Source organism: Prunus persica, chromosome G2 (assembly GCF_000346465.2).
Source record: "Prunus persica cultivar Lovell chromosome G2, Prunus_persica_NCBIv2, whole genome shotgun sequence".
NCBI lineage: Eukaryota > Viridiplantae > Streptophyta > Magnoliopsida > Rosales > Rosaceae > Prunus > Prunus persica.
The window spans coordinates 9805742-9832451 of NC_034010.1; the positions used below are offsets into that span (position 1 = coordinate 9805742).

The following is a 26710-nucleotide window of genomic DNA, read 5'->3' on the forward strand; positions in this document are numbered from 1 at the left end:
CATCTTATGCTATAATTACAGAAAACAGAGTTGTGATTCCTGATTTAGACCTTTAACGACGTTTTTTGAAATATGTCGACGTGGTAATATCATTCACACGACGCAAAATATAACATAAGACGTAATAAGAATTATTCACAGTTTAATAAAAATTTAAAACAGAGTGAGTAGGCTTACAATTAATTTTGCTTTCTCTGCCACCTTTGGATCAGGGATGTTACCATGTTTGTCCTGTCTAGCTCTCTTCCATAAGGTAGATCGATCAATTTCTACCCCAGGCATGGTTTCCTCCAATTGATCCTCCAAACCAGCATATCCTTTTCGAGACAATCGATGATTGTACTCGAGTTTCTCCCTAATCTGTACATGCTGAGAATGCACAGACTCAAAATATTTGGATAACCTTGAAGCTACAAAGGCATCCCATTGTGCTTTCTCTATGAATTTATATGTTTCAGGGGGTTGGCTTAATCTCTCCCTGTCATTGGTGTATGGAAGGATATATTGCCTCGTTAGTGTAGACTTGAAATCCTTCCATTTCTTGGCAGCAGAAGCTAACACAGAGCTCTTGCCCCCTTGACCTACCCACAAAAGCAAGGTCAACTGCTTCCCAAATCTGCTCCTTTATATCCTTGGGGATTTGAGCCCATTTCATGTCCACAAGTGGAACTCTGGAGCGTGCCAACACACCAATGTAGGACTGCATCTCACTATGTGCTTGGCCAATTCCTTTCCCCCTTTTATTGTACTCAACAATTGGCCTCAGTTTCTGAAGTTTTCTCTTCACAACACGAGGCATTGTGCTCATACCTCGACCAGACTTTGAATCATCAGAGATTGTTGTCGTGCTGGTTGGTTCTGTATCAGCAGATGATGAAGCAAACTTCATCTTCTTCGAAGACTTCTCTTGAGGAGGTACCATTCCAAGCTCCTTACCTCCATTTTTCTTGGAGCCAGAATCCTTACTTTGGTCTTGGTGAGAAACCATTTTTACAGACAAATCTGCAAGTGAAAATATTTCAGGAAAAGATTAAGAACAAACGACGGTTATTAATAAAATACGACGTATGATATGATTTTAAACGACGCAATGAAATAATCTCAGACGTAATAAATGTTTAAAACCAAGGTAATTAAACAACGACGAAATAATTAACTATAAACGACGTGATAATTAACTATAAACGACGGAATATTTATATAACGTCGTGGTATTGATGTTCACACGACGTCAGTAGTAATATACCGTCGTCTATATAAGGATCCAAAACCCTTCTTTCTTTTTCTGTGAATGTTTTGATTGCAGATTTGATTTTTCTGAACCATGGTTTTTATTTTCTAATTTGATAAAATACAAGGCCAAGAAAGAAAGTTTTTGAATCTTATATAGACGACGGTATTTTAATATGACGTCGTGGTATTAACATTCACACGATGTAAAACAATAAGATACTGCCGTCTATATTAGATACCAACCCTAATTTCTTTTTCTTTATATTTTATCAAATTAGGGAAAAACAAAAACCATTGTTCAGAGAAATCAAACCTGCAATTAAACAAGCAAATAAAAAAAAGACTATAATTTTAAAAACAACTTTGTCAATTTTCAGACGACGCTAGAACGACTGACGAACCGTCGTGGTCTACATATTTAACCACGTAAATAAGAAGCTACCGTCGTCTTATTTAGTTGAGGTAGTTGTCTTCAAAGTTGGAAACTTTCCCTCTTTGTCTGTATATTTTATCGAACTTGGAAAGAAGTAAAATGATTTTGGCCAGAAAAAAGGTAAAAAGATTTTTCAAACAAAAAACGTATGAGCATGCAAAACAGCAACCAAAATAGTGAAAATGAAAGCTTACCTTTTGCGTGCAATGAAAGCAAGAGGAAGACGATCGATGTTTAAGTTCAGAGACGACGAAGAAGACGAGAGGAAGATGATGAGATACTCTGACAGTGCTCTGACAAGGAAAAAAGTCTAAAAGTTTTCTCTGGGAGATTGAAATTTTTAATCGGGTTTGGAAACAGTGCATGTGTAAGTCAGGTAGACGAAAAGTTGCTTACATATAAAACCATTTCAAAAAAATAATACGGCGGTTACATATAACTACGACGTATAAATTACAAAATACGACGGTACATTTAACTTCGGACGTGGTAAATAAGTACGACAGTAGTGTTGTAGGTACCGTCGTAGTAAACTCAAAAATTAAAGTACATAAGTAATAACTCGCGTCATGGTAGATCATTTAACACGTCGGTTTTATTAATGTACCGACGTGAATTTCTGTAACATACGTCGGTCATACCGACGTTGATTTTACAATTTAAACGGCGGTTTTTTTGTAAGGACCGCCGTTGGTTTTAAAAATTTATTCTATAAATTTGTCGCTTTCATTCATTTTCGGTTTACATTTAGGGTTCCAAGTTCTTCCTCTCTCAGAGACACTGTCTCTCACATCTCGAAGACAATAATTTGGATGTCTTTCTCAAAGAGAAATTGAGCTTACTCGCATCAAATCTATGTCCACAAGAAGAAGCTTGTCAACTAGCCTTCTCACTTCCTTGATCAAGCCTGATAGGACACTTAGTGCTTCTGAATACTCCTTGCTTTCCATCAAAAGAGATGCAAGCCTGGCCTCCACTCGCTGTCGAAGGAAAGTTCGCTTCTCAGGAAAATCTGAAGATCAGATGTGCCTGATCCTCTGCTTGATTTTCTTGGCTAAGAAGATCCGTCAGATTTGTGATAGCCTCTTCCTTTATCCGTAGAGCTTTAGAAGAAGAAGATGGGTTTCAAGAATGCGATAAAGAATAGAAATGGCTTCAGAATGCGATAAAGCATGAGCAATCGAATCAGTGCTTTGAACTATACTTTGAACTATACAAGTCAATGCTTTGAACTATACAAGTCCTGCAGAAAGATAAAGGACCAAACTGTTAAAGAAACTGAAACTGTTAAAGAAACCCTAAACTAACACGACGCAATATTTGTTTTGCGACGTGGAATCTTTTCATTTAACGTCGTTAGGTTTAATATAACCGACGTGGATTTGAATTTTTCAATTATGAATAGAAATTTTTTTCCCGTGACCTTTCAGTTTATTTTTCAATTACAGTGCGTTATAAATAGAGTTTTTGTTCCGGAGGAAATTTAAAATGAAGGAAATTAATGTTCTGGAATATGTAAAGTTTCTTTTTTGGATGACAGATTTCAATTCTTGTCATTAAGTAGATCTACCGACGTAGGATAAGAAAATAAAGGAAAAAATTGTTAACAAAAATTCTTATTAAGACGACGGTTTAAATTAAAGGTACGACGTATAAAATGAATAAATACGACGTTAAATTTTATAGTACGATTTAAAGATAACGTCGTAGAACTATACGAGAATGACGTCGATATATTTATATTTTCCGTCGTTGTACATTAATTTAATACGGCGATATTTTGTATTTTAAAGCCGTGGATTTGTTTGTAATTATATGGCGTCTTGTACGAAAACCTCGTCATGTTATTTTATGAGTAAAAACGGCGGCTTTTATTGAAATCGTCGTCTTCACTTTCTACGTCGGTCGATTCATAACTTCTGCCGTTATTTGTTGGCTTTGATTTTACACTGCGGAAATCTGTTTCAAATAGACGTCGGTTTTTTAATTAGGTACGTCGTTGTTTTTGAACAGCCATTTGAATCTCCATTTTTAGTTGTCTAAGGTGGTATTACACGACGGTGTTTTTAGAACCGTCGTCTTTTTAAAAACCACGACGGTTTTCACTTTGACCGTCGTTGTTTTCTGGTCGTCTATTTCACTTTTTGTAGTAGTGTCGACAGACACATGGTTCTGCCGTGCACATTTGTCTACATTTACACTGCTGTGTACCGCACTCTTATTATAATAATGCTGTATGAAGTGAATTTTTGTTTTTGTTTTTGTTGTAGGGACATTTGTCATAAGTTTTACTTGGTTAATATTGTAAGTTGTCTTTTTTACTATGAGAAGCCCCTTGTAATTTTTGGTGGATAAAATTGAACATTCGACATCTATAATGGCTATCCCATCATGCAATGACAATAATAACGTGGTTTCGTGAACAAAGAATGAAGTTACAATTCCTGTCGTCTTTTTCCTAGCTTCTAAAGCCAAATTCTTTTTGGTTAAATGGAGCCATTGGAGATGTTATAGCTCTACCAGGGCTGTTCAAACAGCAACTGGTGTTCGAAAACTACAAAATATGGATGATACTATATAGCTGCATATCACACTTTTCATCTTGCAGTTTCAATCGTTCCAAATTCCATTTCGTGCCTTTTGCAATATTATAAAAAAAAAATATATTGAACAACTATAAAAAAGTATATTGAACAACTATCCTGCAGTTGAGTCACATGATTTAGACATGCTGGGATTCTTGTACCTTGCCAATACCAGCAACATCACTAGGATAATGAGACACAATCTTTCAACAGAAATATGTTGGACATATATGGATGCCTGTTTACAATAAATGTCTGATTTTCGACAAACTTTGATTGGAAATTATGAAAATAGATAAATCTTTTACATTTCGTCCGCAACATACATCAATTCCAATGAATGAGATAGAAGAATCATAGACAACGTATATGTGTGGAATGAAAGCATTAGATAAATCCTGCTTCGTTTATCCACGGATAAGTGCTGGATTCATCAATTGAGCAGAAAGGTATTGCATTATGCAACTTAAAATGGAACCTTAGAAACTGCTGGCGCCTCAACACACCTCTTGTTTACCACACAACATTGCCTGAAAATTTGGTTCGTTTCGACAGCTGAACTTAGGGCTCACATAAACCACTTTGGAACTTCATTGCCTGAAAATTTAATATCGAATGTAAAGCGCTGAGAAAAAGGATTTAACCCAAAACAAAAAGAAAAAAATTCACACATTGAAAACAACTACATATACCCCAGACAGGGACGGACCCAGAAATTTTGTGTCGTGGGGTCATAGTGTAAAAGTTTAATTTTTTTTTGAAAGATTAAAATAACATTGAAAATAAAACTAGAGTACATTCATTCATAATTCATGTAAAAAAACAACATTACAAATTACAATTGGCCACGACGAGGTTTCATATTTTGAAAACGTAGCATTATAGCTTCATTTTCAATACAATCAAAAACATCCTTCTCAACATAAACAAGCAAGCTATCACTCAACCATTGATCTCCCATTTTGTTCCGAAGTGGACCTTTGATAATATTCATGACGGAGAATGCCCTCTCGACTGAAGCAGTAGCAACCGGTAAAACTAGAGCCAATGTAATAAGCAAATACACATAATTGAATGCTCGATGCATCCTTGTCTCCACCATTTTTTTTGCAAGATCACCAATCCCATGCAAGTCAGAGAAATCACTACTCGAACTCACATAATGAATATAAAGCTCAAGTTGATCATCAAGTGCCAAAAGATCCCCATAAGAAAAGTCTTGAGGATAAAATTGAGCAAGACGAAGTAACTTTTGTTTATCAAAAGCTACAAATGAATCATTTGGACTCAAACATGCCAAACAAATAAGCAACTCAGTATTTACCTCATTAAAACGATCATCTAACTCCGTAAGTTGCTCGTCAATGACATAAATAAAGAGCTCCACACGATAATGATGACGATTTGTCTTTATTGGAGCATTACGCCTTGACCTCCCTGGAAGTACGAAGGGCTCATCCATGGTAGGAACATCAATATGATGTTTGTCACAAAATGAAGACACCTCTTCAACCAATGCATCAAACCCATTATTCCTCATCCAATGTAGTTTTTCCTTGCATGATTTCACCAAAGCCATTGCATTCACAATTTCTTGATCTTTCTTTTGCAATGCTTGTGACACATCATTTGTGAGTCCCAATATAGCCTTCATTAAGAATAGGTGAAACACAAACTGAAAAGTAAGCATTTCCCTTTGAATCTTATTTGCTTCACCGGCACTATCATTGGGATTATCATCAATAATCATTTGAAGCACATGAATCACAGATGAAAACATAGAAATGATGCTAATAATGGTACCGTAATGTGAGCTCCATCGTGTGTCACCGGCACGTATGAGACTTGTTTCTTGATGCAAACCTCGCCCCGTTATAAGACAATCATTTTCAAAAGCTATCACAAGTTCTTCTTGGAGTTGTGCTCTAAGTGCATCACGCCGCTTACACGATGCTCCAACATGGTTAACCACACTATTAGTGGTTGTGAAGAAAGAGGCAATATCAATATTCTTCTTTGCTACGGCAACAAGTGCTAGTTGAAGTTGATGAGCAAAGCAATGAACATAGTAGGCACAAGGTTGTTCTCTCAAAATCTTTGTTTTAAGGCCATTCAACTCACCTCTCATATTGCTAGCTCCATCATAACCTTGTCCTCGTAACTTGGAAAAGCTCAAACCATTGGAAGAAAAGAATATGTCAATGGCATCCTTTAGTGTACTTGAAGTGGTGTCGGTAACATGTTGAACCCCCACAAACCTCTCAATTACATGCCCTTTGTCATCCACATAACGCAACACCATAGCCATTTGCTCTTTCACAGAAATATCGCGTGCTTCATCCACCAATATAGAAAAGAATCTATCTTTTAAACCACTCATGATGACATCAAGTGTTTCCCCGGCACATGCATTCACAATATCTTTTTGAATCTTTGGAGCTACTAACTTGAGATTCCCCGGAGCATTTTCCAACACAACTTCTTTAACTTTCTCATCATTGTCTGCAAGGAATTGCAATAACTCCAAGTAATTTCCCCTATTGCTTGAAGTGGCACTTTCATCATTTCCACGAAAAGAAAGACCTTGTCTCAATAGAAACTTAGTGCACTTGATTGATGCAATTAAGCATCTTCGATATGCCATACGAGCTTGTTCAGAGTGTTTGCTCACAGCCGTTTCAATATGTGTATTTTGATTCATCAAATTTGTAGCGGCTTCTCTAGCTTTATTATGAACACTACCAACCGGTCCAACATGCACCTTCATTCTTTCTCTCCCTTTCTTCCAATTCTTAAACCCTGCTCCAGTGAAGGCTTCACTACCCACTTGTTCAAAATTGGATTTAAAGAGATAGCAATAAAGACAAAATGCAGCATCTTTAGATACACTATACTCCAACCAATCAAATTCATCAAACCATTGGGGAATGAAGCGTCGATTAAGTCCTGAGATATTACTTTGTGGGAAAGAATGACCTCTAGGTTGACAAGGTCCTTTTTGTAGATATGCCCTTCGAACCTCATCTCTAATATTAGCATCATACTCAATCATACGAATTCTTAGTCCCGGGTCTGCCTGAAGATTAGCCAAAACCTCATCTAACTCACTTTGTCTTGAACTTGAAGTTTTTGAACTTCCCACACTATCCGAACTACCCAATGATGACTTTCTCTTAAAAAATCTTTCCATAATTCTACATAAATTAATCAAAATAATAACTAAAATCAATTCAAGAGAACACCAAATTTATACCAATTAACCACAAAAAATTCATACATGAAACATCCAATAAATCTAAACAACACCAAATTTATACCAATTAACCACAAAAAATTCATAAATGAAACATCCAATAAATCTAAACAACACCAAATTTATACCAATTAACCAAAAAAATTCATAAATGAACATCCCAATAAATCTAAACAACACCAAATTTATACCAATTATCCACAAAAAATTCATAAATGAAATATCCAATAAATCTAAACAACATCAAATTTATACCAATTAACCACAAAAAATTCATAAATGAAACATCCAATAAATCTAAACAATATAATACAATCATAAATTCAATTTCAATTTAAGTAATTTAGGTTTAGAGTTAGAATTTACCTTGAATTGTGAGGTGGTGGAAGTGGAGGCAAGCTTTTGGAAATGGCGGAGCTGCTGGCAGCGGCGACAATGGAGGATTTGGGGCTTCAAGGCTTGGTGGGGAAGAGGGTTAAAGGTTTGTGGGGGGTGGAGATTGGGGATTTAGGTATGAGGGTTTAGAAAATAGGTATTTTGGGAAGAAAATTCGGGAGGAAGAAGAAGAGAAACTGATATGTGTTTTTTTTTTATAACACCTGGGCCAAAACGACGTCGTTTTGGCCAGGTCTTTTAAAAAAAAAATTCGCTGGTCCAAAACGACGGCGTTTTGGCCAGCGGATTTTAAAAAAAAATTCGCTGGTCCAAAACGACGCCGTTTTGGCCAGCGGGTTTTTAAAAAAAATTCGCTGGTCCAAAACGACGCCGTTTTGGCCAGCGAGTTTTTAAAAAAAATTCGCGCGTCTGGTCCAAAACGACGCCGTTTTGGCCAGCGCGTTTTAGTCCAAAACGACGTCGTTTTGGCCAGTCTGTTTTAAAAAAAAAATTAGAAGCTGGGCCAAAACGACGCCGTTTTGGCCAGCTCCTTTGAAACAGAACACAGCCCCCTGTTCATCTTCTTCTTCCCTCTTGTCTGCAGCCCCTCTCTCATGGGGTCATACCCCATTTCAAAGCTACCTTGTAGCTTGCTTCCATGGACTCCATGGGGTCGTTTGACCCCATTGACCCCACTGTGGGTCCGTCCTTGATCATCGTCCACTGCCATCGTATCACGCAACAGCCACTGCCCTTGCCCACGATCAACTGTGACATTAGCAACCTGGTGGCCTAATAGGTGGACCCCGCAGGGTATTTTAATGGGTGTGGGCCCTCTGCCAAACAAGCAAAATATAACTTGACACGTATTACCCTGCTCCAACCACGTCAGTGGTTCTTCTAACGCGCCATGTTCCAATGATGGAATACACATGAGCTGCACATGACTTTTCTCTGCCTCGTCAAGATATTCAGTACTGACGAGTTTTTCATTGACAAGAATATCGACACGAGCCTTACTAACAACACATAGAACCAATCTTAACGTCTCCCATTTTAAATTTGGAGGAAATTCAAAACTAACCTCACATCTAGCAGTGTAACTCTCTTCTCCAAGTGAATTAAGATAATCTTCAACTAGGGTTGCATCTTTACGACAGCTGAACCACTTTGGAATATCATCGCCTGGAAGATTAATGTCGAAATAATAAGGAGAAACAGAAGCTTGATTCAGAAAAATATTTTCTGTGATGTCGTAGCCGCGTAGTCTAACGCAATTGGTCAAACTCAGATACATGTCAGCCTCCGGTGAGAATTCTGGAATTTTCTCCAGCAATACCCAAGCCAGTTTTGGAATTTTTTCCAATGATGTGCAGTTATCCAGCGATACGAATTCTACTCTTTGTGGAAGCACTTGTTCTGGAATTTCCAGAAGACTCTTGCAATCACTCAAGTCAAGACTCTCCAAGTTGACAAATTTGCTAAAACATATCGGAAGATTGACAAAATTGTTTCCCGATAGATCAAGTTCTGTTAACGTGTACCAGCAATCAAGAAGCAGGAGGAAATCACTTTGTGAGGGATTGCATCCTTTGAGACCAAGTCCAGATAGGTTGGGAAGCAGCTGTAATTTGGAGTTGCTGGATGAAACTTGAGAGTTCACCGTATCCCCAAATGTAAAGATTTTTGGGCACCCATAGAAACTGAGCAGAGTGAGACGTTGCAATCCATATAAACCTTGTAATGAGGTAATTTTAAGGTTCTCACAATAATCAGCTCTAAAGTGAGAAAGCCCAGTAAGATATGCAATTGATGAAGGCAATTCTCTTACGCCACTTCCTGATATGTCCAAACTCAATAGTGATTCCATCTTCACCTCTATTTCTGGGAAACTCTCAAGCCTTTTGCAATCACAAAGGGAAAGACTTTCCAGGGAGTTCAATCTAAGTCTTGTTGCAAAGCTCGTAAGGTTAACGCATCCATTAAGATACAATGCAATGAGTTTATCAAGGAGTCCAACAGAATCATCAATCTCAACCAAACTTGTACAATCACATAGATACAAGTACTTTATGTTTGGGATTCCGGATAAGTCTGGGATTTTTTTTAGGAATTGACAACCCCTCAAATTCATAGTTGTCAGCTTTGGCATATTCTGTGAGACAAAAACATAAAATAGGAAATTATCAAAATCACACCCTTAAAATAACAACTTCAGGTTTTGATTTTAGTTTTAGGATTTTTTGTTTTTGTTTTTTTTGTTAGATAGGAAAATGAGAGTGAGTGAAAGGGAGGATGAGAGAGAGGAGTAACAAAAGTAAAAACAAAAACTTGAAAGTAATTCCATCTTCTTCACCTCTAGTTCTAGGAAACTCTCAAGCCTTTTGCAATCACGAAGGGAAAGACTTTCCAGGGAGTTCAATCTAAGTCTTGTTGCAAACCTCGTAAGATTGAAGCATCCACTAAGATCCAATTGTTGAAGCCCAGTAAGATATGCAATTGATGGAGGCAATTCTCTTATGCCACTTCCATTCATATACAATCTCCATAGTGATTCCATCTCGACTTCTATTTTTGGGAAACTCTCAAGCCTTTCACAATTTCTAAGATCAAGTTCTTCAAGAGATTTCAATCTAAGTGTTGCAATCCTTGTAAGATTGAAGCATCCACGAAGATCCAATTCTCGAAGCCCAGTAAGATATGCAATTGATGAAGGCAATTCTCTTACGCCACTTCCTAATATGTCCAAACTCGATAGTGATTCCATCTTCACCTCTATTTCTGGGAAACTCTCAAGCCTTTTGCAATCCCTAAGATCAAGATTTTCAAGAGATTTCAATCTAAGTCTTGTTGCAAACCTCATAAGCATAACGCATCCTTTAAGATTCAATCGAACAAGTTTATCAAGGCGCCCAACAGAATCATCAACCTCAACCAAACTTGTACAATGACTTAGATTCAAGTACTTTATGTTTGGGCTTCCAGATAAGTCTGGAATTTTTTCTAAGAATTGACAACCCCTTAAATTCATAGATGTCAGCTTTGGCATATTCTGTGACACAAAAACATAAAATAGGAAATTATCAAATCACACCCTTAAAAAAACAACTTTAGATTTTTTTTTTCTTCCTGAAAACAGATAATAATAATTAATTTAAATTGGTACCTTCAATTTCCCCAATCGTTTGATTCTACCGCCAGGCATATTGAAGTCAACAAGATGTACTTGATGAAACTCGGATGGCAAAAATTGCAACTGACATCTATAACCCCCCCAATCAATCAACCTCAACTCGTTGGGCAGATATTCAACGTCACCAGACAGAAATACATTACGATTTATGAAAATTTCAAGATTTATCATCCCAGCAAAGCATTTTGAATGCAAGCGTATCTCATCTGCTTTGGAAAACTTCAGCATGATGCCCTTAATTTTTCTTGTTCCCTGAGATGGAAAAGTATTAGTATCAAGAAAACAAGTTGTTTTTCAAACCAAATGCTAATACACTTTGTTCTTGTCGAATTGAGTATAAGAATATATATTATACTTACATTATTTTCCACCGTTAGAACATGGTAGACATCCTCAGGTGACCACAATCTACTACGCTTACCAGGATCATTGGGGCATTCTTCATGAACTATATCCTTGCCCAGTTTTTCTAGTAAGTCATGCATCCGAATCATACCATAGTGAATAGTTATCATTGCCTTCTCAATGAGTACTTCAATACAATCTCGGGAGACCTTGTTCTTAGAATTGCTTACTATTTGTAGCACAAAGTCCTTCTTTTCACCCTTGAAGAAACATGCAATGTCTAGAAAAACTTGTTGCACTGAATTATCTAATGCATCATAACTTTTTTGAAGAATTTTTCGAATACCCGTGTAAGGTTGTCCTTCATAACTATCCAATATATCTCGCCAACGATCTTTGTCTTCATTACGAAGATGAGAACCTAAAAGTGTTAGAGCTAGTGGAATGCCTTGAGCATACTCTAGTGCACTTTGTGCGAGTCCCAAATAATCCTCTGGAGGGTTGTTGGTTCCGAAGGCATTCAAACTGAAAAGCTCAAGAGCTGGGTTGCCATATAACTTTTGGACCTCGTATATCAAATCAATTCCATGACGTTTTAGCAATCCGCTATCTTGTGTAGTTATGATGACTCTACTACCCTCACCAAACCAATCATCTCCAGCCAATTTTTTTAACTGCTCCAATTGGTCCACATCGTCCAGAATTAATAGAATTTTTTTATGCCCCAACCGCTCTTCTATAACACCAATTCCTTCAGCAACACTATGAATTTTCAACTTTTTGCCTAGATACTTATGAAGAAGGGTCTTCTGTAGCTGGATTAAGCCTCCATGTGGCATTGACTTTTCTCTAACATTTTCCAAGAAACAACTTCCTTCAAACTTATGTGCAATTGCATTCCATATAGCTTTTGCAATTGTTGTCTTGCCTATTCCAGATGGACCCCATATCCCAACCATGCGACGACCATTCCCACCAACATCTAAAAGCCTTTCCACATCTTGTACACGAGATTGAATTCCAACTGGGTATGTGGCCACATGCCAAGATGTGCGGCTCAGTACTTTGCTGAAGATTCCATCAACGATGTTGTTGATAAATGTAGCTTCATACCTGCCAGTTTAACTATCCAATCACGCAAAAGAACACAACATACTGAAGTACGCAACCAAAAAACAAAAAAAGATGTAATAGTTATTTAACCACAAACCTAATGGTATGTATCATTTATACTTGTATGCCCTTCGAAGAGATTAATATATATGGATTTGGAACTTTCTCCTTACAGCTATCGAAAATACAAAAGTACCCAAGAAAATAAATCTTCTCCCTTTACAAAAGAATACTTTTCTTTAATGAGTAAAAATTAAATGTAACCAAAGTAAAAAAGAAAAAGAAATTAACTTAACTTGAAAAAGATAGATAACCCTGAAATATAGAATCAAGACACTAAATTAAACATAATGCCCTAAAGCTATCGAAAATATAAAAATACACAAAAAAATTAAAATAAAGATCTTCTCCCTACAATTTTATATTTTTACAAAAGGATACTTTTCTTTAATTATGAGTAACAATTAAATGTGTAACTAGAGACAGAAGAGAGAAAAAAAATTAAACTTGAAAATGATAAAGATAGAAACATACTCTCCCTTTTTGAAATGCCATCCAGACAAATTTGCTGCTTCCGTAAGAGCTTTCCTCCATTTGCTTTGAATAAGCACTTTCTCCTTGTCATCCTTGAATTTGCTTTCAATAAGGCCATCAAATGCGTCACCAAATTTACTTGTTTGGTTTCGCACATGAGATGGATCCACCTTGTAAAAAATGGGCCAAATTATTTGTTGCTTGGATTGTTTACATCGAAGGATCTCAACAAGTTCATCAAAACACCACCTCGAAGATGCATAGTTTTCAGAGAATACAATGACAGAAATTCTTGAGTCTTCAATTGCTTTGACAAGGGCTGGCTTTATTTGTTCTCCTCTTGGAAGCTCATCATCATCAATGAAGGTGTGGATCCCTTTACCAACCAGAGCATTGCGCAAATGATCTGTAAAAGTGGTGCGTGTATCCGCGCCGCTAAAACTCAGAAATACGTCATATGGAGGAGGAGGAGGAGAAGAAGGAGAAGAAGAGTCTGGTTGAGTGGTCATAAGAGCAACTCCACCCATTTGCCCTTAGCCATGGCAAGGGTGGAGCTAGGGCAAGCACTATTCACGTGAATAGTGGTTGCCCTTGCAAATAGTAAATCGTTTCTCCACCCGTTGCCCTTAGCCATGGCAATTACTATTCACTTTTTTATTTTTTCCTCCTATTTTTAATGAAAATAATTAATTTGAGTAATATTTTCAGATAAGATTTTCGGATTCCTACGTATCAAGACTATTCATAATCAGATAAAATTTTCGGATAAGATATTTGGATTCAAATTTCGGATTAATTTCAAAGTTCAAATTTCAGATAAATTTTTGGGTTCCAATTTCGAATGAATTTCAAAATTCAAATTTCAGATAAATTTGGGTTCAAATTTCGGATGAATTTCAAAATTTAAATTTCAGATAAATTTGGGTTCAAATTTCGGATGAATTTCAAATTTTGAATTTCATACAAATTAGGGTTCAAATTTCGGATGAATTTCAAATTTCAGATATGATTTTCATCCAATAAAATCAAGCCACGTGGCATGTCTATCTTGCCAAATTTTTCTATAAAACCAGAGTCTCAGCTCATACCTCTCACACCACATCTTTCTATATTTTCATTTATGAGAGTTTATAATTCATACTTCATTCATTCTGAATGGAAGAATTTAGGAGATGCTTGGAGAGACAAGAGAGAGAAAGAAGAGAGAGAAACCGTAGAGCAGATGAAGTCAATGAGTTGCAGAGACAAGTCGATGAGCAAGTTCTCATAACAGTGGCTTTGGAAGAAGAAGAGAACCAAGGTCGCCGCCATAGTTCACAAGCCGGCCGCCGCCGGAATGTGGAAAGACATAGGCATTCTAGGGGTAAGAATCTTTTGGAAGATTATTTTATCCCAACTTCTTTGTACTCTGATGTTGATTTTCGAAGGCAATTTAGAATGCAACCTCATTTGTTCAATAAAGTCATGCATGATATTTGCAATTATGGTGCATACTTTGTTCAAAAGTGTGATGTTGCTGGGGTTTTGGGGCTTCTTCCGGAGCAAAAGCTTACAGCTGTTATACGAATGTTGGCGTATGGAGCATCTGCTGATCAGGTGGATGAGATTGCCCGGATGGGGAAGTCCACTACGTTGGAGGCTTTGGTAAGATTTTGTCAAGCTGTTGAAACTCTGTACACTAGGGACTACCTGCGTAGACCTACTCCCAGGGACCTCCAACGGCTTCTGCAAAAAGCCGAAGCTCGAGGATTCCCTGGAATGATTGGTAGCATCGACTGCATGCATTGGCAATGGAAGAATTGCCCAACTGCCTGGCAAGGTGATTATGGAAATCGAAAAGGCCAAAAAAGTATCATCCTTGAAGCGGTTGCTGGTTTCGACACATGGGTTTGGCATGCCTTCTTCGGAGTTGCAGGATCACAAAATGACCTCAACGTGCTGGGTCAATCCCCCGTCTTCAACGATGTATTGAGAGGTCAGGGCCCCAATGTCACCTATGAAGTCAACAATACAGTATACCAGACAGGATACTACCTAGCTGATGGAATCTACCCGAGGTGGACGACTTTTGTCAAAACCATTCCAAATCCCCGATCCCAGAAGCAAAAATTATTTGCTACATATCAAGAGGGATACAGGAAAGATGTCGAAAGGTGTTTTGGCATCCTTCAAGCCAGGTGGTTGATTATTCGAGGTGCGGCCCGCATGTTTGATGAGGAGATCCTCAGAAGCATTATGATGACTTGCATCATCCTCCATAATATGATTGTGGAGGATGAGTACGATTATGATGCTTTAGAGGTCTACGAACCGGATCCAATGAACACGGCTTTGACACGGATTTATGAAAGGCCCATGGGGCCAAATGGAGAACCGTTTGAGCCGGAACCGTTGGTGAGGGATGGTCATTTGATGACCCGAATGATAGATCGATATACGGAGATGCAATCTTCGTATATTCATGAAATGCGTCAATTTCACTTGATGGAGCATCTATGGGCGGTGAAAGGCAATGAAGATTAATGATGGAGAATAGATGCTTTGCTTATGTTTTATTTAGTATGGTTTGGTTGTGTTTTTATTTTTATTGTGCCTTGTTTGTACTTTTATTTTTATTTTTATTATGTTTTGTTTGAAGTATGGAATATGTTGAATAAAAAGGTAATTTATTGAATGCTTTGTTTATTAAATAATGAAATGTAATACAAGTCATTATGAATTACTAATAAAATAAAATACATGAATTATAACAACTTTAATAGAAAACAACTAAAATACAAATACATAAAAGATATGCTAACTAATTTAATGGTTTCCATCATTTAACCAATCCGTGTTGCTAGGCCCATCATCCCGGAAAAGTCTTCTTCTCATAACATCCCTTCGTTCTAGCTTCCAAAATTGTTTTGTTTCAGGGGACATATGACTTGTATCCATCGCCATGGTTTCCCGATCTGTCTTGTCCATATCTTTTTTGCGCAAATACTCCCTTTCACGTGCAAACTCAGCATCAAGGGCCAACTCGTGCTCTTGGCGTTTTTGCTCCATTTCTATTCTTATGCCGTTTTGCCTTGCAATTTCCTCCAAAAATTGTGAATTTTGATTGCTTGAATTACCCTTCTTCTTTGCCTTCGCGGCCTTTCGGCCAATGGGCCTCGGCTCCTTTTTGATGGGTGAGTCTTGACTCATAGGAGAATCAAGAGGTGAATCCGATGTCATTGAATCACGGAGTGGCGTCTCGTTTAACACAACCTCCGGACCCGTTGGAATAATTACGAAGTGTTTGCAAAATTTCACCACCTCCCAACATTCATGATGGGTGAAACTTTTTTTGCCACCCCCGGTTGCACCGAACCACATTTGTGCTTGAATCATCTATTGAACAAAAAAATGGAAATGCAATAAATATTTAAAATATATTGGATATGCAAGAAATATTAACAACATATTAAAAATACAAGCAATATTAACAAAATATTGAAAATGCAAGAAATATTAACAACATATTCAAAATGCAAGCAATATTAACAAAATATTGAAAATGCAAGCAATATTAACAAAATATATACAACATATTGAAAATGCAAGCAATATTAACAAAATATTGAAAATGCAAGCAATATTAACAAAATATATACAACATATTGAAAATGCAAGCAATATTAACAAAATATATATATTAGGAGATTAAACTTAATAACACAAAAATTATAAAATACTTACCTCGTTAGTACGATTTTGCCCACTTCTATAGTTGTCCATCGCTTTTGCTAGGGCATTTCTCCATTTTCCCAACTCTTTATTGAGAATTTTCCACCTACTGGATAATGTCATCTCCGTACGAGTAGACCCCGGAATTTTTTCACAAAATTCGGCATGAATTTTTTTCCACATATGAAAAAATTTCATTTCATTGCCGGACACGGGACAATGACAAATTTGGAGCCAAGCCTCACACAAAGAAACATCTTCCATTGTGCTCCAAGCCCCTCCGGTTTCGATAGAAGAAGCCATAAAAATATGAAATCAAAATGCTAGATGAAAAAGAAAAAAATGTTGTGTAAAAAGAGTGAATATTAGTAGAAGTATAATGAAATGTAAGAGTATTGGTGTTGAAAGTGAAGGGTATTGATAGGTATTTATAGAAAAAAATATCAGAATTTTTTAGAATTTTTTAGAATTTTTTTTCATATTTTTTTCACCCAAAAAAGCCTCAGCCGTTGGATTAGAAAGGAGAAGCAGATCGGAAGGCACTGAGCGCGACACGTGGCAGCGTACCGTTGGCGCTGGCGTCAACGCTGACGTCAGCGCGCGCTGATTCAAAATTTTTTTACCGTTGGCGCGTGCAATGCACGCGCCAACGGTAAAAAAATTTTGAACTCTCAGCGTGACGCCAGCGCTGACGTCAGCACCCGCGTTTTGGACCTGGGGCTGGTTTGGCCTTCGGGCTGGCCCAAGTTGGTGGGTCCCACACCAAACCCGGGCCGGGGCTGCACGCTGGAGCGAAATTTTTTTTTTTTTCTGCCCTTGCCTCAGGCTGGGTTCCTTCGCTGGAGCCACTCTAAGAGGCAGATAAAACTGAAGAGAAGCTCAAAGAATTGGATATGGCAGCTAGGGCTGGCAATGGGTCGTGTCGTGTCGGGTTCGTGTCGTGTCGGGATAATAAACGTGTCAAGAATGCTCAACCCGAACCCAACCCATTTAATAAACGTGTCGTGTCGGGTTCGGGTCGTCTTTTATCGTGCGGGTTTCGAGTCGTGTAACGGGTTCATAAAGAATAACATACATGTTACAAAACTCACAACCGAAAAAATTTTAATTAAAAAAAAAACAGAGAGAGTAGAGAAAATATAAGGAAAAGAAAGAAAGAAAAAAGATAGAGAGAGGAGAGAAGAGAGAAGGAAAAGAAAGAAAAAAAATAGAGAGAGAGAGAGAGAGAGGAGAGAAGATTGAAGGAAAGAAAGAAAAAAAATAGAGAGAGAGAGAGAGAGAGGAGAGAAGATTGAAGGAAAGAAAGAAAGAAAAAAGAGAGATGAGAGAAAACTAAAGAGAAAGAAAAAAAAGGAAAAAAAAATGAGAGAAGAGGAAAGGAAAAGAGAGGAAAAAAAAAAAGAGAGGAGAAGAAAGAAGGAAAAAAAAAGAAAAAAAAAGAGGAGAAGAGAGATGGAAAAGAAAGGAAAACTCAAAAGAAAAAGAAACATTATAAATATCAAAAGTCATACCATAAAATCACAAAGTTGGTTGTAGCATGGTGGATAAGATGTTTGAGAAAATGAGGATGGGAGGGGTTCGAAACCCCTTGTGTGTGTGTTGAAGTCTCCATTTGTCTTTTTTTTTAGCGGGTTAGCGGGTTGTACACGGGTTGACACGACCCGTGACACGGCCCGTTTAATAAACGGGTTAGATAGGTATTATAGCGGGTTAGCGGGTTGACCCGAAACCCACCCGTTTATTAAACGGGTTAGAACGGGTTGACCCGAAATTGACCTGTTTTTTTATCGTGCGGGTTGAACCCGCTAATTTCTCGTGCAGGTTTCGAGTCGTGTGTAACACCCCGACTCCAATTTAAATATTTATTTTAAACGATTTAAATAAAATTACGAAACTACCCTTGAGTTAGGGGTAAAATGGTCACTTTCTTCTTCGGAAGGATTTTTGGACCACGAGTGGTATTTTTGAGTAGTTGGTACCGAGATGATTTCGTAGACATGCAGTAGGCTTGAATCGGGGTTGTAACGAAAAAGCTACGGGAAAAATAGTGTCGGTGGCAAACTTGTAAATATTTCGAAAAGGGTTAGGGTAAAAATCAGATTTTTCCAGTTTTACCTCACTTTCTCTCTCTTCCTCCCGATTCTCTCTCTCTCTCCCGCGTCCCTCTTCCTCCTTCTCCGATTTGCAGACACGGAGCCACCGCCACAGACCACGGCCAGCCCCGAGACCGGACCCAAAACAACCGGCCAGACCTCGCCGACGTCCCCCGACCCATCTCCAGCCGTCCGCCGCCGCCTCGTCGCCGAAACCCACCCGTTTATTAAACGGGTTAGAACGGGTTGACCCGAAATTGACCTGTTTTTTTATCGTGCGGGTTGAACCCGCTAATTTCTCGTGCAGGTTTCGAGTCGTGTGTAACACCCCGACTCCAATTTAAATATTTATTTTAAACGATTTAAATAAAATTACGAAACTACCCTTGAGTTAGGGGTAAAATGGTCACTTTCTTCTTCGGAAGGATTTTTGGACCACGAGTGGTATTTTTGAGTAGTTGGTACCGAGATGATTTCGTAGACATGCAGTAGGCTTGAATCGGGGTTGTAACGAAAAAGCTACGGGAAAAATAGTGTCGGTGGCAAACTTGTAAATATTTCGAAAAGGGTTAGGGTAAAAATCAGATTTTTCCAGTTTTACCTCACTTTCTCTCTCTTCCTCCCGATTCTCTCTCTCTCTCCCGCGTCCCTCTTCCTCCTTCTCCGATTTGCAGACACGGAGCCACCGCCACAGACCACGGCCAGCCCCGAGACCGGACCCAAAACAACCGGCCAGACCTCGCCGACGTCCCCCGACCCATCTCCAGCCGTCCGCCGCCGCCTCGTCACCGAAAAACGCGAATTTCAGGCCGATCCTTGTCTGAGCTTCCAGTCGATCGTTCTCTCTCCTCCGAGCACTATTTCAGACGGGTGAGGTATGGTTTCTCATCCAATTTTCGAGTTCTAGCTGATGATGGTATAGGTTTTCATTGATTTTGAGTCTAGAAAACCGATTAGAAATCTAGGTTTTGGGCCGAATTTCAAAAGGAAATTCCGGCCAGTTGCCGGCCGAATTGGAGCTTCTCGTAGTTGAATGAAGTGATCCTGACATCGAGTAGAAGCTAGGGTAGGAAGGGTGAGCTCGGGTGTGGAGTTTTTCCGTCACCGGAATTACTCTGCACACCCACGCGCTGCCGGCGCGTGTGGCAGCGCGTGGGCGAGTCTGGTGAGGATGTAAATTGACCCGATGAGATCCTTAGGTTGTCACGAGCGCATAGGAATTCGCGGATCTCGATTCGGATGTCGTTTGGCTATCGAACGGATTTTCGCATATTATGCGTTATTCGGGTTCGATAGGTTCCGACCGTTAGATCTTTCCCAATTTAAAATATGTTGTTCTAGGTATTCCTAGGACCGTATGGGACTTCACGAATTCTGAATCAGAGCCCCGGATGTTCTGATTCAAAAATGCAAAGTTTGCGGGTTAGCGATAACCGTAAAATCGTGAACGCTTCCTAAACCTGTAATCGGACCTTAGGGTACAATCTTCGACGTGCACGTATGGGAATTTGGGGAGTTAAGCACTTAATTTGTAATTTCCGCTTAGACGTGGTTTTTATATTAATTAACGGTTCGTATTTCGAAATAGGTATTTCGACTGCACGCACGCAGCAAGCAGGACCTTCACGTGGTCAGGCAGCGAGGGAATACTTGTGAGTGGACTTTGTTTTAATCATATGCATGGTTTTAATTGATGAGATGTTTTACATGATGTTTTAATGGCTTATGGAATTTATATATTTTATTCATGAATTGATTTTGATGGTTGTATAGCATTTGGCAATATATTGTGAGTTTGGCGTTTGGGGTTTTTGAGAGTGCATTTATATGGATAGTGGGGAGGTATATTTATATATTCTCAATAGATGAGATATTTGGGTAGTTGGAGGTTGAGGTGGAAGGATGTGATTTTGGAGATGAGTTGTGTGATTACACTACGTAAGTACCTTCCCCAGTTTTTTTAGTCTCACTCGCGGCGTTGGATGTTCCGGCGGGTGAGACACTTTCCGTACGCGGCGTTGGATGTTCCGGCGTACGGAAAGACTGTGTATAGAGGGTCATCACCATGGCGTTGGATGTTCCGGTGTGTGATGATCCAGTCTGCGCGCGTAGGACATAGTTTGAGAGCTACACATGGCGTTGGAAGTTCCGGTGTGTGAGCTTTGGAGTTTCGTCCCCCGGTTGGACCGCTCATCCCTAGACGCAGGATAGTACCTGGAAATCCTGCGGACTAGTCAAACGATCCCCCAGTTGGATTGTTTTCCCCGGTACCTAGGTGGTGTGATGAGTATATCGTATAATTATTTATAGTTATTTATATATGTATTTATATGTACATTTATTGAATATGTATAGTAGTGTGTGAACTGATTTGGTGTTGTTTATTAGTTGACAGGAGAGGTGAGTTTGAGGGAATGGGGTTCTTTTTGGAAAGAGTTGACTGATGTTTTAGAAGAGTTTTAATGAACCATGTTTTGAGTATATTAATTATTGGATTGTGAAACTGCATGACTTGTGCATTATTTTTACATGGTGGGGTTACTATGTTGTTTTAACTGCAAACCTGGTTTTTGTCCACTCACATGTTTTCTGTTTTGCGCCCCCCAGCCAGTAGTTGCTCCTGGAAGTACAAGTGGTGTCTGCAGCGGAGTCAGTGCATCTTTATAATTAAGAACTGTGTAAATTCTTATACTCGACTGTTCTTGTAATCTAAATTCAGTAGATGCTCTGTATGCCATGGTAGATTTTACTTGTGAGGCCGGAGGCCACTCTAGTATGACTTGTGTGTGTATGAAAGCATGCTGCTGGTTGGGATTAGTATTACTGTGTGTTGCAGGTTGAATAAATTTTGTTGGGATTGCTTAAATTGCAGGGGAGACTCTGCCAAATTTTTGGTAGAAAGTCTCGATTATTTCATAGGTGGGCCCGGCATCGGGATGATGTCGGGAACAAGACGGGGTCCGCCTCGGTCTTGGGGAAATTCCGGGGCGGGTCCTGTCATCGTGTATCGGGTCGTATCCGAAATTGCCACCCCTAATGGCAGCGGCGCTCTGGTTAGATTTATGAGGCTTGACGAAGCAACTTCCAGACCCTTCAATGTGGATGTGACTAAGTCAAAGGTGTGAGAACTCTCTTTTTTTATTTTTTTGACTCTTTTAGGTGTGGGGAACTTCGGTTTCAACTTCAAGTCATCAAATGCTGAATTTTCTTTAATTTACTGACGTGGTCTTTTAATTCAGAGCATGTACTTAAATTTTAACTAAAAATATATAAAAATTATTTTAAAAATTATTTATAAAATTTTAACTCCAATTCTTGTCTTTAATTTACAGAATCATAAATGTTATAATTATTTTTAATTAGTTCATTTCTATTTAAAAAATAATATAAAAAATAGTTACCATAAATTATAGGTTTGAAATACTCTTTAAAAAACTACTATCAGTTCTTTCTCTCATCTCGAATTTAAGAGCTCCTATATAGTTACAACTTTACAACTTACTAAAGGTGAGAGGGCACATCGCCAATATTTCTAAATTGCACACATGGGCCTACATTGGCAGCTACGAAAGTGGTCAAACGCTGAAATATCTTTTTTCATTGGCGCACTTTCTTTCAATACAAAAGTAAAAGTGGGTAAGGAACCTTCAAGGCAACTTCTCATATTTTTTCAAGATCTGCTTTCTTTCAATACATGATAAAAAGTTTACTTTTTGACTAGGAAATGAGGCTCTATGTCTGGACTTTACATTTGAGGCCCTAAATATTTTATGTTGTAATTTAGCTTACGTGCTAATTTTTCTTTTTATTCTTTTATTTTCTGTAAATGTATTTGGTGGAGAAGAAATGTGGCGGGTGTTTATAAGAAAAATTGGGTTGAAAAACTTGAAATAAAGATTTTGGAATTGTAATGGGTCCTCCCCTTCCTACTTGTACAGTTCATCTGGTTGCGCTAATAGTAGAGGGAACATGTAATGATTCTTTTGGGTATTAAACTCTTTTTTGCAGCAAAAGAAAAGAAAAGAGATGAAAAGAGATGAGTAATTTAAGTCTGCCAGTATATTATTTGAACTATTTAGGCATCTATTAAATTGAACTGCAGTTTTACTTATAATAATACAGTTCAATAGTTTCAGTTTATTGGCATGTGGGTCTCATGGTTAGCCTATTGCAATTCAATAGAGGGTTCATCACATAGCACCCTCTATTGCATTTGCATATATTGTAATGAACTAAATCACACAATTGCAAGTGACACTTTATTATTTTAATTCAATTTCATACAATGAAATTGCATTGATCTTAACTATTGCAGATGGTCTTATGAACCCAATTGTCCGAAGTTGGTGAAAAACACTTGAGTACACTGGCGGACTTTGTTTATGGCTAGTAGGGGTCCCCACTTCTTATGCTATATAATCATGACTTTTTTATTTAAAGAAAATATATCAGCCCCGATAAAGAGAAAAATTCACAACAAAACATATTTCATGTTTTGGTATACATAATATTTGTATCTTTGTAATACTTATATCCTTCCCCTATGGTTTTTAATATTATATATTTGTATGTGCATATAAACTGTTTTTACTGTTTTCTCTTAGATTAGAGGTTTCAATTACCTTTTATTTTTGTGTTTGGGTTAAATAGAATTTTGTTTATTCATAAAAATAAAATAAAATATTTGTTTATATCCGTTATTGTCATGTAATTTTGGCCTTGGATCCATCGTTGCTTGACACGATTAACATAGATTTATTTTGAGATACTTGTAATAAAAAATAAAAAAAAAGAATATATAAAAAAAACAGAGAAATTTGATTAGATTAACAAATAAAAATACAGCAACAAGAAAGTTGCTTATCTATGTGAGGAGGGAACCTAATTCTTTTTGTGGCGTGCTGCGTCCGATATGCTTCCGATTGCAATTAACTTTATTTATGAGGAAAGTGATTTCATCTCTGCTATGCTCTAGGTGTTGTAGGGAAGGGGATACTACTATGCATGCTCTTTGGCAGTCCAAGGGTAATAAATAGTTTTGGCAATTGTTTTCATATTGGCATAGGGTGAAGGTGGCGGGTGGCTCCTTTCAAGGATTGAAATATCAGCCGATACACCGATATATATGCCGATATATCCGTATTTTTAACTGTCGACACTGATACTGGGGAGTAAGGCCATATCTTCCCCTGCATCGACGATATATTCCCGATATTTTGCCGATATTCGCGATATTTCCCGATACCCATAACAGAACCCAAAAAAGATTCATAAGTTTTGAAGGCAATTGAAGCAAATTGAAACCAAAAAATAGCAAATCCTTAACCCTATAATTTATTAATATGAAGAATCCATGCATAGTCCACTGCCCACATACCTCCAATCCATCTGAAGAAGATATAGCGATCAGTTTTGGATCTATGAGCATAGGAACTAGATCTAGTACTAATTCAAATGAATCTTATGATGGCTATGGTTCTGTCATGTCTGATTATAGTGGAGCTAGTTATGGAGCTCAAGATTATAAAACAGATTATGGACCTACTAGTTGGTTAATCCTAACTATTCCATATATGGGGGGACAATAGGGAGCTCAAGAGAGACCTATGTGCACCATGTTCAAATATGGCTTACAAACTGCTCCAGTTACATGACTTGGTATGACTATTGTATGAATCTAGAGAGTTGTTCGTCATTATTTGAACCTCATAAGAGCTCTTCATTTATGTAGATAGACACTAATTCAAATTGTAGTCCAATGTTTAAACAAACAATGGATTTATGCATGGTTTATTCATTCTAATTAACATTTTATTTTCAAACTTTTCATTAATCCGCATTACATACCACTTATATTTCATCATATGTATATCTTATTATTAATAAATTTTGACTTTTATTTGTTCAATACATTCATTCATAATGTACATAACATCTATGAAAGTTTTACACCAAAATTATGTGTTTCAATGTCTATATCTGTCATTTTTGTTGATTTTTTTCCGATACCTAAAACAATAACGATATATCCCCCGAAATACCCTTAAATTAAAGGCCCAATATTATATGCACGGCTAATATTTTAATTCCTTGGCTCCTTTGCAGACTTTTTGGAGAGAACTGCCAATGTTTTAACTGGTTTGGAGTTTGAGTCTTTTGTATGTAGTTGCTGGAAAGTATGGCAGTTGCGCAACTTCTATATTCATGGTAGACCGCAAGCTTCTGTGACGGTGGTTGCAAATCAGGTAAGGGACTTATATGCGCAATATAAATAATGCAATATGAAGACAAAAGCTGATCGAGTGCCTCGGTATCTTAGGTGGCTTAAACCACCTGCTGGACAATTGGTTTTGCATTGTGATGGTAGTAGGTGGTTTGGTTCGTGATTGCCATGGCGAGTTTTGTTGGGGTTTTGTGGCTGTTGGTTTGGATGGTTCCGACATTTTGAGAACTAAGTTGGTGGCTATTTGTAGCGGGCTACTTTTGGTAGGTGTTAAAGGTATGGTTTATTTGACTGCCGCTTCTGATTCACAAGAAGCTGTGAATATGATTAATGGCACTGATGGGTGATTGAGTAATGTGGGTAATCTAGTTCATGATGTAAACACGAAAATCCTGTGACAAATGAGACAAGAACATGTGTACAATATAATATTTGTACTAATGAAATTAAGGATTACAATATCTGTATTAAATCCTCTAATTCGATCTCTAAAGTGTTTAAAGAAAATTTGTGTTTGATACAAGGGTCGTAGAGACTTGATCTTGATCAAACGGGTAGCACAAGGCTTGTTTGGTGTTTGGATTTTTTCTAGGGTAAAGGAATTAGCATGTATTTATTGTGCTTGGTGGCTCTTCTAAAGCGAGGTGAAGAATGTAGAGAGTTTTCTGTTTCTTCTGAGTGCTTGGTCTGTCTAAGCCCCTTTCTTTCGTCTTGAGACCTTCTATTTATAGGCTCCTGCAGGATGCTTGACCTAAATAGCTTTCCTTCTTTAGGAACCTACTTTGTGGGATTTTGATTTGATTTAAAATCAATTCTGATAATTTGGCAATTTAACCAAATTATCTTCGATTGATTGACTTGATTAATATTTGATTTAAATCAAAGTCAATCACAGAAGATTTTTTTCATTAATTTTATCTTCACTTTGAACCGTTTGATGTACTCCGTCAGATGTCAACACGTGTCACTTTTGACAACTAATCCGAATTTGATGAGTCGTATGCCACATGAGCGAATTATGGCCCCACAATTTAATCAACCAAACCCTAATGTTAAACTTTGTTTGTTATGTTTGTATTTTTTTTGTGAAATTATATTTATATTATGTAGATGTTGTTGGTGCAGTCGGTGTCACGCCTCGAAGATCGGGCATGTAATAGTGCCACGCCCTAGCTACAACGTAGTGCTACAGTGTTAAGAACTGAACATCATAACACTACCTTCTCAATAGAACGTAAGGATTTTGAGTTAGGAATAAGACTTTCAAACGGTGCGGAAACGTAAATAAACTCGTTATATTCACAAGCAACCTTTTATTTACAAAACCCACTAGACTACAAAATTTATAGTAGGTTCCAGCAAGAAAACAGATACTTTTCGGAACACAATTCAAAACATCCAAAACAACAACTCAAAAGAAGACGGAAAAGAACCTAAACCTCAGTTGTCAAAATACAAGTAAAGGTAGTTGACAAGATCACAAACACGCCCTTGATCAACTTAGTTCAATTATACTGCCTATCCACCTCTTAACATCAAAGAAAAAGGCAACTGTTTATTCTTTCACTGCCCCCTTTTTTTAAAAAAAAAAAAAAAAAATCAACCTGCATCTTACAGGA

At 37.8% G+C, this 26710-nt stretch overlaps 1 protein-coding gene across 1 annotated transcript in view; it reads right to left on the reverse strand.

Moving 5' to 3' along the window:
- LOC18786470 (TMV resistance protein N) overlaps positions 1–22699 on the reverse strand; it is a 114406-nt gene extending 91707 nt beyond the window's left edge. The window contains exons 1-8 of the mRNA XM_020557232.1: positions 21913–22699; positions 17633–17676; positions 13008–13578; positions 12754–12762; positions 11432–12530; positions 11046–11324; positions 10236–10931; positions 8592–10034 (exon numbers count right to left, since the gene is read on the reverse strand). Of these exons, the coding sequence (XP_020412821.1) occupies positions 8592–10034; positions 10236–10931; positions 11046–11324; positions 11432–12530; positions 12754–12762; positions 13008–13573 (4092 nt within the window). The 5' untranslated portion in view covers positions 13574–13578; positions 17633–17676; positions 21913–22699. The remainder of the gene's footprint in view (positions 1–8591; positions 10035–10235; positions 10932–11045; positions 11325–11431; positions 12531–12753; positions 12763–13007; positions 13579–17632; positions 17677–21912) is intronic.